This window comes from Crinia signifera, chromosome 5 (assembly GCF_055691185.1).
Source record: "Crinia signifera chromosome 5, ASM5569118v1, whole genome shotgun sequence".
In the NCBI taxonomy this organism is placed as follows: domain Eukaryota; kingdom Metazoa; phylum Chordata; class Amphibia; order Anura; family Myobatrachidae; genus Crinia; species Crinia signifera.
The window spans coordinates 6,378,634-6,391,746 of NC_139221.1; the positions used below are offsets into that span (position 1 = coordinate 6,378,634).

General features: G+C 51.8%; 1 protein-coding gene across 1 annotated transcript in view; it reads right to left on the minus strand.

Moving 5' to 3' along the window:
- LOC146079882 (cyclic nucleotide-binding domain-containing protein 2-like) overlaps positions 1-13,113 on the minus strand; it is a 31,821-nt gene that overhangs the window by 6,505 nt on the left and 12,203 nt on the right. Inside the window, exons 5-7 of the mRNA XM_083186562.1 lie at positions 11,476-11,627; positions 9,431-9,569; positions 5,495-5,606 (exon numbers count right to left, since the gene is read on the minus strand). Coding sequence (XP_083042688.1) covers positions 5,495-5,606; positions 9,431-9,569; positions 11,476-11,627 — 403 coding nt within the window. The remainder of the gene's footprint in view (positions 1-5,494; positions 5,607-9,430; positions 9,570-11,475; positions 11,628-13,113) is intronic.

Here is a 13,113-nt window from a genome sequence, read left to right on the forward strand (position 1 = left end):
TTACGGCACCATTATACGCGCTGGGGTAGATTACAGCATCATTATACGCGCTGGGGTAGATTACGGCACCATTATACGCGCTGGGGTAGATTACGGCACCATTATACGCGCTGGGGTAGATTGCAGCACCATTATACGCGCTGGGGCAGATTACGGCACCATTATGAACCCTGGTGTAGATTACGGCACCATTATACGCGCTGGGGTAGATTACGGCACCATTATACGCGCTGGGGTAGATTACGGCACCATTATACGCGCTGGGGTAGATTACGGCACCATTATACGCGCTGGGGTAGATTACGGCACCATTATACGCGCTGAGGTAGATTATGGCATTATATCCGCTGGGGTAGATTACGGCACCATTATACGCGCTGGGGTAGATTACGGCACCGTTATACGCGCTGGGGTAGATTACGGCACCATTATACGCGCTGGGGTAGATTACGGCACCATTATACGTGCTGCGGTAGATTATGGCACCGCTGTACTCGCTGGGGTAGATTACGGCACCATTATACGCGCTGGGGTAGATTACGGCACCATTATACGCGCTGGGGTAGATTACGGCACCATTATATGCACTGGGGTAGATTACGGCACCATTATACACGCTGGGGTAGATTACGGCATCGTTATACGCGCTGGGGTAGATTACGGCACCATTATACGCGCTGGGGTAGATTACGGCACCATTATACGCACTGGGGTAGATTACGGCACCGTTATACGCGCTGGGGTAGATTACGGCACCATTATACGCGCTGGGGTAGATTGCAGCACCATTATACGCGCTGGGGCAGATTACGGCACCATTATAAACCCTGGTGTAGATTACGGCACCATTATACACGCTGGGGTAGATTACGGCACCATTATACGCGCTGGGGTAGATTACGGCACCATTATACGCGCTGGGGTAGATTACGGCACCATTATACGCGCTGGGGTAGATTACGGTACCATTATACGCGTTGGGGTAGATTACGGCACCATTCTACGCGCTGGGGTAGATTACGGCACCATTATACGCGCTGGTGTAGATTACGGCACCATTATACCCGCTGGGATAGATTACGGCATCATTATACCCGCTAGGGTAGATTACGGCACCATTATAAACGCTGGGGTAGATTACAGCACCATTATATGCGCTGGGGCAGATTACGGCACCATTATACGTGCTGGGGTAGATTACGGCACCATTATAAACGCTGGGGTAGATTACAGCATGTCAGACAGGGCCGGGTTAAGGATTGTGGGGGCCTCTACCAATAAACTTGTATGATATGCTGGAGATGATATCAAAGTGTAAAACTAAAGTGTGATAATTATCTTAACACCAAAGAGCACAAGGCCTGATTTGTAAGTAATTAAAACAAATCACACAAATGGACAAACAATGCTGCACTGCAGAGAAAGTTAGATTTGGGTTAGTTACAGTATGTTGTTTCTGTGCAGTGTAAATACTGTCTACTTCTTCATGTAGCCCACACAGGAGACAGCTTTATTTTTACACTGCAATTTTGTGCACATGTTACATCTGCCCTCCTGCAGTGCAGCATGGATATCAGCAGTTGCTTGCATTTTAGCTTTACTTACAAACATGAGCCAGACACAAAGCCACTACACGCAGCATACATACGCGCTGCACTGGCAATGGAGGGAGAGCCAGGAGGGATTTATATAGGTGCCCTGTGTCTGTATTGGCTGCAGCAGTCATGTGAAGGCAGACTGGTTCAGGGTTGGCTGGCCTCTGATCACCTTACTGGACACAAGATGGCCGCACCCATGCCCCAGCACTGATGCAGGTCATACCTGGAAAACCTGTCTTGCAGGACAGGTGAGTGATGAACCGCTAGAAAGTGGCAGCGTTTGGTACAAACATGGGGTCTGTGGTGCCGATTTGTAGGGTCATGGATTATTAGATCTACAACATCTAGATCTACAGTCATATGGTCGACCACTAATGGTCGACAGGGTCAAAAGGTTGATGTGAAAAATGTTGACATGGGAAAGGTCGACATGAGGTTTTCCTATTTTTTTGTGTATATGTCGACATAGGTACCCAGTCTAAGTGCACCGCGTCCCCTGGCACGGCTCGTTGCGCTCGGCACATTATTATATTCTCCCTCACGCCATAGTGGATGGTAGGGCATGAAATACCGCCTGTCGGCACATGTCAGCTCAAAATTTTGTTTAAAAAAAATGCATGTCGACCTTTTGACCCTCTCAATATTTTGCCTGTTGACCTTTTGGCTGTCGACCAATATTGGTCGACCTTATGACAATGAAGGCGAAGATTCTTCAGTCGAGGTGGACCTCCCGGCATTGGTACAGGCTGTTTGTATCATCTTGCAAATTGAAGATGCGCAGGTGGCACCTAAACCGAGGACACCGATGTTTAAGCGTAAAGAGTCTGTTGGGACTGAATTACCCCCGTGTGATGACATGACTGAGTGACCCCAGGAAGTATGGCAGTGTTCCCTGTAGCTTGGGCAGCGCTGGCTATCGACGCCTGGGCTAAGGCTTTAGGAGACATTAATGCCTCTGAGGAACCGTTGTCTTATGTGATGGACATTAAACATGCTGCGGCCTACTTGAGTGAGGCGACAGTGGATATTATACAATTGGCTACATCTGTAGTATCACGCCGCACCCTCTGGTTACGCTCTTGGAAAGAGGATACCAATTCCAAAAAAGTGCTAGAAGGCTTGCCTTTCACCAGAGAGCTTCTTTTTGGGTCAGAGTTGGACAAGATTGTGGCCACCATATCGGCCTCTAAGTCGGCATTGTTACCGTCTACTCCTACACCTAAAGCGCACCAGTCTTTTCGGTCTGTCTGCATGCAGAGAAAAGCAAAAGGACATCACCTTGGGGCTGTCAAGGTAGGAGGCCATCTGCTTCAATTTGCAAATGTTTGGTGCCAATCCACCCCAGATGCATGGGTTCTACAAATGGCCCCCAACTCAATTCTTTTACACTAGCGTTCCTTCCGATACGATCAAGGCTCGGGCATCGCAAACTGCAGTCCAAAATGTTCTGGATGCAGGGGTCATCGTTCCGGTGCCCTCAGCACAGTGGAGCAGGGATTTTCTATTCCACTCTTTTCCTAAGGCCCCCATACACTATACGATTTTGGGACGATTTCATCCGATTTCGGCACTTTGGGCCGATAACCAGATGAAATCGCCCCCAAATCGCAGGTGTGTGATGTATGATCCGATCCGATGCGCGGTCCCGTGCGCATCGGACCGGATCAGGGAGGTCGGACGGTCAGCACATAAGATCATCCGACCTCCCTGTATGCTATGCATATGCCTGCCCACCTGTCAGGCATATGCATGCAGACACCGGGGGGCGGGGGAGCACGGCGGGCAGACACACTGACCTGGCCGGCTGTGATCACAGATAGCTGAGCAGCGGCAGTAGTGGGGGCGGTTGGCGGCAGTAGTGGGGGCGGGCGGCAGCTCACAAATAAGTTCCCGGCGGGTGATGCTTACCTGGCCGGCATGCTGTGGTCTCAAATACAGTAGTAGCGCTGCCGCTGCGGGACGCACAGCGGCGGCTATTAGATTTTCAAAATAGCTGTCAAATGACCGGCCGTTCTGTGATTGGCTGAGAGCTCTCTCAGCCAATCACAGAACGGCCGGTCATTTGACAGCTATTTTGAAAATCTAATAGCCGCCGCTGTGCGTCCCGCAGCGGCAGCGCTACTACTGTATTTGAGACCACAGCATGCCGGCCAGGTCAGCAATGCATCACCCGCCGGGAACTTTTGTGAGCTGCCGCCCGTCCCCACTACTGCCGCCGCCCGTCCCCACTACTGCCGACGCCCGCCCCCACTACTGCCGCCGCCCGTCCCCACTACTGCCGACGCCCGCCCCCACTACTGCCGCCGCCCGTCCCCACTACTGCCGACGCCCGCCCCCACTACTGCCGCCGCCCGTCCCCACTACTGCCGCCGCCCGTCCCCACTACTGCCGCCGCCCGTCCCCACTACTGCCGACGCCCGCCCCCACTACTGCCGCCGCCCGTCCCCACTACTGCCGACGCCCGCCCCCACTACTGCCGCCGCCCGCCCCCACTACTGCCGCTGCCCGCCCCACTGCTCCTCACCGCCCTGCAGCTCCCCATTTGTTTTACATGTGATAAATCGCATGCGATTTATCACATGTAAAATCTGGCTCATCAAGTGCCAAATTTTATGTGAGCCTCCCGGGGAGCTGCCGGGCGGCTCACAGGAGAATTGGGTCCGACTTGTCCTAAGGACAAGTCGGCCTAATGTATGGGGGCCTCTAGTGTTGAAGCCCAACGGGACTCATCACCGTATTCTCAATCTCAAGGCCCTCAACAGATTTATTTGAGCACCCAAGTTTCGCATGGAAACGCTCCGATCCATAATCCTGGCCTTGGGGATTTTATGGTTTCTCTGGATATACAGGATGCCTACCTGCGTGTCCCCATAGCGCCGGCTCATCAGCAGTCTCTCCGGTTTGCTATGATGCACCGCCATTTTCAGTTCCAGGCTCTGCCGTTTGGCCTCTATACAACACCGAAAGTGTTCACCAAAATTATGGCTCAACTCCGCCGCCAGCGCATTCGGATAACGGGTTATCTGGGCGACCTGCTCATCCTGGCTCAGTCCTGAGAATCCTTTATGATCAAACCACTATCCGTTCTCTGCAGGATCACGGTTGTGTGATCGATCTCAAAAAATCGTCCCTGCGTCTCTGTCAACGGATGTTGCATCTCGGGGCATTGCTAGATTATGGGGTACAGAGAATCTTTCTGCCCCCAGACAAAAGTTCAATGACTGTTGCTACGTAGCATCCTGGGACTAAACTCTTGGTGCTCCCCCCCCCCCCCCCCATGTGACTCCTGTGGACACTGGACCTCGAGGAAAGGGAGTTAACCCATGGTAAGTCTACCATACTCCGTATTTTTGGACCTTATGGGAGCTATGTAGATAATGTAGATGTCATATGTATGTTATGTGATGCCATCTGTGTGAGATTTGGGAAGAGAGCAGGACCGGTTATATTTCTGTGGTTCCACGGGACACGCAATGTCTGATCACTCATACCGGGGTGAGTAGTCAGTGCAGCCCCCACCCCCCAATCTCCTGCCCCCTGTTACCGATCACACATACCTGAGTGATTGGCCAGTGCAGCCTCCCCCCCCCCAATCTCCCGCCCCCCGGTTACCGATCACACTTACCTGAGTGATTGGCCAGTGCAGCCTCCCCCCCCCCCCAATCTCCTGCCCCCTGTTACCGATCACACATACCTGAGTGATTGGTCAGTGCAGCCCCCCACCCCCCAGTCTCCTGCCCCCTGTTACCGATCACACATACCTGAGTGATTGGCCAGTGCAGCCTCCCCCCCCCCAATCTCCCGCCCCCTGTTACTGATCACACATACCTGAGTGATTGGCTAGTGCAGCCTCCCCCCCCCCCAATCTCCCGCCCCCTGTTACCAATCACACATACCTGAGTGATTGGCCAGTGCAGATCTCCCCAGCAGCGCCTCGTGTTGCTTCACCCACTTGAGGAAGGACAGACATTGGCTGAGATCCACCAGTCGCAGAACTTCCCCGCGGCCCTGTAGCAGGAGAGAGAGAGATAAAGACTTAGGGCCTTATTCTGGTCTGTGAGGACGGAGCTGAATATGCGGCCAGGACCGTGCGTCCTAAACCCCGCCTTTCGTACGGATCGCTCACTCCGTCCGAATGCGGTAAGAAGCTGTCCGAACGGACCACAAGTGTATTTCTCATGAATACGCCTCCTCCATCTCAGGGAACCTCCCCCATCATTCGATGGTCGCAGAGTGGTCAGGCAGCTCCCGCAACCTCAGACCACACGAACATTTCTCCGTGCAAAAGCAGGGATCTGGGCGGGCAGCTGACATCCGGCGATGTCATATGTCCGCCCCCTACACGTGCGTCACGGCCGCATTACCATACGTACGCCCAGCGTTTTCATGGGAACGCCCATGAAACGCGGGGTGTAAACATATGGTAATGAGCCCAAACAGCCCTTCACGCCCCTCTCCACCCCCTGCTCGTAGTGTAAACAATTCATGCGGAATTTGGACGTGCGTCACGTTCGCACATGCGCAGACACAAAACATCGGCGGACCGACCTCACGCGGACATTACCGCACCAAATAGAATAAGGGCCTTAGAGAGAGAGAGACAGACAGAGAGAGAGAGACAGAGGCCTCATTTATTCTTACCATAAAACTTGAAATTCAACCAGCATGTGCTTCCCTCCCAAATCAGTGTTCCCTATAGCATGTTACATGTGCCCTCCCCGTAGCTCCTCCTGGTGTAATACATGTTACATGTGCCCTCCCTGTAGCTCCGCCTGGTGTAATACATGTTACATGTGCCCTCCCTGTAGCTCCTCCTGGTGTAATACATGTTACATGTGCCCTCCCTGTAGCTCCTCCTGGTGTAATACATGTTACATGTGCCCTCCCTGTAGCTCCGCCTGGTGTAATACATGTTACATGTGCCCTCCCCGTAGCTCCGCCTGCTGTAATACATGTTACATGTGCCCTCCCTGTAGCTCCGCCTGGTGTAATACATGTTACATGTGCCCTCCCTGTAGCTCCGCCTGGTGTAATACATGTTACATGTGCCCTCCCCGTAGCTCCGCCTGCTGTAATACATGTTACATGTGCCCTCCCTGTAGCTCCGCCTGGTGTAATACATGTTACATGTGCCCTCCCTGTAGCTCCGCCTGGTGTAATACATGTTACATGTGCCCTCCCTGTAGCTCCGCCTGGTGTAATACATGTTACATGTGCCCTCCCTGTAGCTCCGCCTGGTGTAATACATGTTACATGTGCCCTCCCTGTAGCTCCGCCTGGTGTAATACATGTTACATGTGCCCTCCCTGTAGCTGCGCCTGGTGTAATACATGTTACATGTGCCCTCCCCGTAGCTCCGCCTGGTGTAATACATGTTACATGTGCCCTCCCTGTAGCTCCGCCTGGTGTAATACATGTTACATGTGCCCTCCCTGTAGCTCCGCCTGGTGTAATACATGTTACATGTGCCCTCCCTGTAGCTCCGCCTGGTGTAATACATGTTAAATGTGCCCTCCCTGTAGCTCCGCCTGGTGTAATACATGTTACATGTGCCCTCCCTGTAGCTCCGCCTGGTGTAATACATGTTACATGTGCCCTCCCTGTAGCTCCGCCTGGTGTAATACATGTTACATGTGCCCTCCCCGTAGCTCCGCCTGGTGTAATACATGTTACATGTGCCCTCCCCGTAGCTCCGCCTGGTGTAATACATGTTACATGTGCCCTCCCCGTAGCTCCGCCTGGTGTAATACATGTTACATGTGCCCTCCCCGTAGCTCCGCCTGGTGTAATACGTGTTACATGTGCCCTCCCCGTAGCTCCGCCTGGTGTAATACATGTTACATGTGCCCTCCCCGTAGCTCCGCCTGGTGTAATACATGTTACATGTGCCCTCCCCGTAGCTCCGCCTACTGTAATACATGTTACATGTGCCCTCCCCGTAGCTCCGCCTGGTGTAATACGTGTTACATGTGCCCTCCCTGTAGCTCCGCCTGGTGTAATACATGTTACATGTGCCCTCCCCGTAGCTCCGCCTGGTGTAATACATGTTACATGTGCTCTCTCTGTAGCTCCGCCTGGTGTAATACATGTTACATGTGCTCTCCCTGTAGCTCCGCCTGGTGTAATACATGTTACATGTGCCCTCCCTGTAGCTCCGCCTGGTGTAATACATGTTACATGTGCCCTCCCCGTAGCTCCGCCTGGTGTAATACATGTTACATGTGCCCTCCCCGTAGCTCCGCCTGGTGTAATACATGTTACATGTGCCCTCCCCGTAGCTCCGCCTGGTGTAATACATGTTACATGTGCCCTCCCCGTAGCTCCGCCTGGTGTAATACATGTTACATGTGCCCTCCCCGTAGCTCCGCCTGGTGTAATACATGTTACATGTGCCCTCCCCGTAGCTCCGCCTGGTGTAATACATGTTACATGTGCCCTCCCTGTAGCTCCGCCTGGTGTAATACATGTTACATGTGCCCTCCCTGTAGCTCCGCCTGGTGTAATACATGTTACATGTGCCCTCCCTGTAGCTCCGCCTGGTGTAATACATGTTACATGTGCCCTCCCTGTAGCTCCGCCTGGTGTAATACATGTTACATGTGCCCTCCCTGTAGCTCCGCCTGGTGTAATACATGTTACATGTGCCCTCCCCGTAGCTCCGCCTGGTGTAATACATGTTACATGTGCCCTCCCTGTAGCTCCGCCTGGTCTAATACATGTTACATGTGCCCTCCCTGTAGCTCCTCCTGCTGTAATACATGTTACATGTGCTCCGTCTGGTGTAATACATGTTACATGTGCCCTCCCTGTAGCTCCGCCTGGTGTAATACATGTTACATGTGCCCTCCCTGTAGCTCCGCCTGGTGTAATACATGTTACATGTGCCCTCCCTGTAGCTCCGCCTGGTGTAATACATGTTACATGTGCCCTCCCTGTAGCTCCGCCTGGTGTAATACATGTTACATGTGCCCTCCCCGTAGCTCCGCCTGGTGTAATACATGTTACATGTGCCCTCCCTGTAGCTCCGCCTGCTGTAATACATGTTACATGTGCCCTCCCTGTAGCTCTGCCTGGTCTAATACATGTTACATGTGCCCTCCCTGTAGCTCCTCCTGCTGTAATACATGTTACATGTGCTCCGTCTGGTGTAATACATGTTACATGTGCTCCTCCTGCTGTAATACATGTTATATGTGCCCCGTCTGGTGTAATACATGTTATATGTGCTCCTCCTGCTGTAATACATGTTATATGTGCCCCGTCTGGTGTAATACATGTTATATGTGCTCCTCCTGCTGTAATACATGTTACATGTGCTCCGTCTGGTGTAATACATGTTACATGTGCTCCGCCTGCTGTAATACATGTTATATGTGCTCCGTCTGGTGTAATACATGTTACATGTGCTCCGCCTGCTGTAATACATGTTATATGTGCTCCGTCTGGTGTAATACATGTTACATGTGCTCCGCCTGCTGTAATACATGTTACGTGTGCTCCGTCTGGTGTAATACATGTTACATGTGCTCCGCCTGCTGTAATACATGTTACATGTGCTCCGTCTGGTGTAATACATGTTACATGTGCTCCGCCTGCTGTAATACATGTTACATGTGCTCCGCCTGGTGTAATACATGTTACATGTGCTCCTCCTGGTGTAATACATGTTACATGTGCTCCTCCTGGTGTAATACATGTTACATGTGCTCCGTCTGGTGTAATACATGTTACACGTGCCCTCGCCGTAGCTGGGCCTTGCGTAATACATTACATGTGCCCTCCCCGTAGCTCCGCCTGCTGTCATACATGTTACATGTGCTCCGTCTGGTTACCTTTGTAACAAAGACGATATTTTTGGTGTCGTGGGTGTCGCTGACGATGACCTGGCTGTGGTGGCACTCCTCTATCTTGCAATGGTCGGCCAGAGTCTCCAGGGACTGATCAGACCAGGTGGAGAACAGGTCAAGAGACCTACAGTACAAGAGGACTTTGCATGACTCTAGATGGAGGTATTTCAGCTGGTTCCAAACAGTCACAATCAAGTCCTCAAGATCTACTAAGAGCTGGAGCACAGGTGTAGTAATTTACTAACTGTCAAGCTTTCCAGGCCACCCGACTGGTGCAAAGGTGTAGTCATTACTAACTGTCACATTTCCCAGACTCCCTAGCTGGTGCACAGGTGTAGTCATTACAAACTGTCACATTTCCAAACCACCCAACTGGTCCACAGGTGCAATCATTACTGTCACGCTTTCCAGACCCCCTAGCTGGTGCGCGGGTGCAGTCATTACTGTCATATTTCCCAAATCACCCATCTGGTGCACAGGTGTAGTCATTACTAACTTCACATTTCCCAGACCCCCGAGCTGGTGCAGAGGTGCAATCATTACTGTCACATTTCCCAGACCACCTAGTTGGTGCACAGGTGCAGTCATTACTGTGACATTTCCCAGACCCCCTAGCTGGTGCACAGGTGCAGTCATTACTGTGACATTTCCCAGACCACCTAGTTGGTGCACAGGTGCAGTCATTACTGTGACATTTCTCAGACCACCTAGCTGGTGCACAGGTGCAGTCATTACTGTCACATTTCCCAGACCACCTAGCTGGTGCACAGGTGCAGTCATTACTGTCACATTTCCCAGACCACCTAGCTGGTGCACAGGTGCAGTCATTACTGTGACATTTCCCAGACCACCTAGCTGGTGCAGAGGTGTAGTCATTACTGTAACATTTCCCAGACCACCTAGCTGGTGCACAGGTGCAGTCATTACGGCCACATTTCCCAGACCACCTAGCTGGTGCACAGGTGCAGTCATTACTGTCACATTTCCCAGACCACCTAGCTGGTGCACAGGTGCAGTCATTACTGTCACATTTCCCAGACCAACTAGCCGGTGTACAAGTGTAGTCATTACTGTCATATTTCCCAGACCACCTAGCTGGTGCACAGGTGCAGTCATTACTGTCACTTTTCACAGACCACCTAGCTGGTGCACAGGTGCAGTTATTACGGTCACATTTCCCAGACCACCTAGCCGGTGCACAGGTGTAGTCATTACTGTCACATTTCCCAGACCAACTAGCCGGTGTACAGGTGTAGTCATTACTGTCATATTTCCCAGACCACCTAACTGGTGCACAGGTGCAGTCATTACTGTCACATTTCCCAGACCACCTAGCTGGCGCACAGGTGTAGTCATTACTGTGACATTTCCCAGACCACCTAGCTGGTGTACAGGTGCAGTCATTACTGTCACATTTCCCAGACCACCTAGCTGGCGCACAGGTGCAGTCATTACTGTCACATTTCCCAGACCACCTAGCTGGCATACAGGTGCAGTCATTATTGTCACATTTCCCAGACCACCTAGCTGGTGCACAGGTGCAGTCATTACTGTCACATTTCCCAGACCACCTAGCTGGCATACAGGTGCAGTCATTACTGTCACATTTCCCAGACCACCTAGCTGGTGCACAGGTGCAGTCATTACTGTCACATTTCCCAGACCACCTAGCTGGCGCACAGGTGTAGTCATTACTGTCACATTTCCCAGACCACCTAGCTGGTGCACAGGTGCAGTCATTACTGTCACATTTCCCAGATCACCTAGCTGGTGCACAGGTGCAGTCATTACTGTCACATTTCCCAGACCACCTAGCTGGCGCACAGGTGCAGTCATTACTAACAGTCACATTTTCAAACATGTGCTGCATTCATTCCTAACAACACATTCTACAGACCCACAGGTGGCCTGGAAAACATGGATTGCTGGTAGATCTTGAGGATTAAATAAATAATTGTATGTGTTCTTATGAACGGACTCAGCTGCCAATAAGTCCTCTGCTTCCATACAATTACATGCGTCTGTGTCACCTGAAAAACTGGAAGCGGTACTGCAGCTCCTTCTGAAGCTCCTGGTCCAACTTGTTCTGGAAGAACTCCTTCCTGTCCACCACCAGGAACTCGGTGTCCTCCATACAGACCACTGTCGCGTTTCGCCGTAGGCCTTTCAGCAGAGCCACTTCCTGCACAGAACAGATGTTATCACCTAGTCTCTGGCACACGTCACAGGGCACTATCACACTGGTACCACTTAGATGATGAGAGTTGTAGTGCTATGTATTAATGGTATATGCAGCACGGGCGCATACTGTATAAGCCGCTCAGACAATCACCGCTTCCCCGCTTATAGCTATGGACCGTGTTAGAGCATGGAGGGCCCATTGGGGCGAATGCAGTGGTTGGGGCCAATGTTCACAGCCAGCCTCCACATTGGTTTACCTAACCATCAGAGAGAGCATGGTCTGGGACCATTGGTAAATACGTATAGTAAATACTGCTAGTGATAATGTAACGGATTCATAATAGCGATGCCTTCATTATCACAAACAGCGGCCATCACCGCCCCTCCCAGACACCGAACGGCAGCAGACTGTCTATCACCGCCAGACTGATACCAGCCTGCATCATTTCCGAGCTGATTGGGGCGGAGCTCACGTCACATGACTTCCCCTCACATGTCTGGGCACACCTGCTTTTTCCCTGACACTCCCAGGAAAGGGACGGATACCACCCACAACGCCAACTTCCTGTCAATCAACTTGCCTACGGCCAAAAATCTTGTGCATTACGGGCCGTTCGCATGGGCAGTCTATCGATTATTGCCCAGCCTGAGAATTTGCAGCTGTGCAATCAAGACTGAATAACCCCCAAAGTCATTAACAGAAACAGCTGTGTAGTAGCTTAGAACTGTGTGAGGAACAGCCAAACTCTGCTGCAAAGGTGAGGTTGTGAAAGGCAGTTTCGTGTCACAGGTCACCGTGGCAACACTGAGCACAGCAACAGGACACACGGCAGTTATACTGCATCAGCAAGGTCTCTCCCAGGCAGAGATGTCATAGCACACTGGGGTTTCTAGATTTGATGGGACCAAAGGGTGTTCTCGCCAACTTCCCTAATCTATCTCTCCTCCCCATCACTCCTGTCCAAGGTCTCCGAATGCCTCACGGCCATCTCAGCCTGGATGACCCAACGCTTCCTGAAACTAAACATGGCTAAAAATGAACTTCTAATCTTCCATCCCCCGAACATCCTCTCTTCTCCCACTATCTCCATCAGCATTGGTGAAACCGAGATCACCTCCACCGACCAAACGCGCTGCCTCGGTGTCATCATTGACTCCTCCCTCTCTTTCACCCCCCACATTCGTGCTCTCTCACAGTCCTGCCGCTTTCACCTACGCAACATCTCACGCATCAGACCATTCCTCTCCACTGACGCAACCAAAATTCTCATTCACTCTCTTGTCATCTCCCGCCTTGACTACTGCAACATCCTTCTCTCTGGGCTACCTCTCACCCGCCTCGCACCTCTCCAATCCATTCTTAACGCTGCTGCTAGGCTCATCTTCCTCTCCCGCCGCTCTACCTCCACCTCCCCCCTCTGTCTATCTCTTCACTGTCTCCCCATTCCTTTCCGAGTTCTCTTTAAACTCCTCACCACCACCTACAA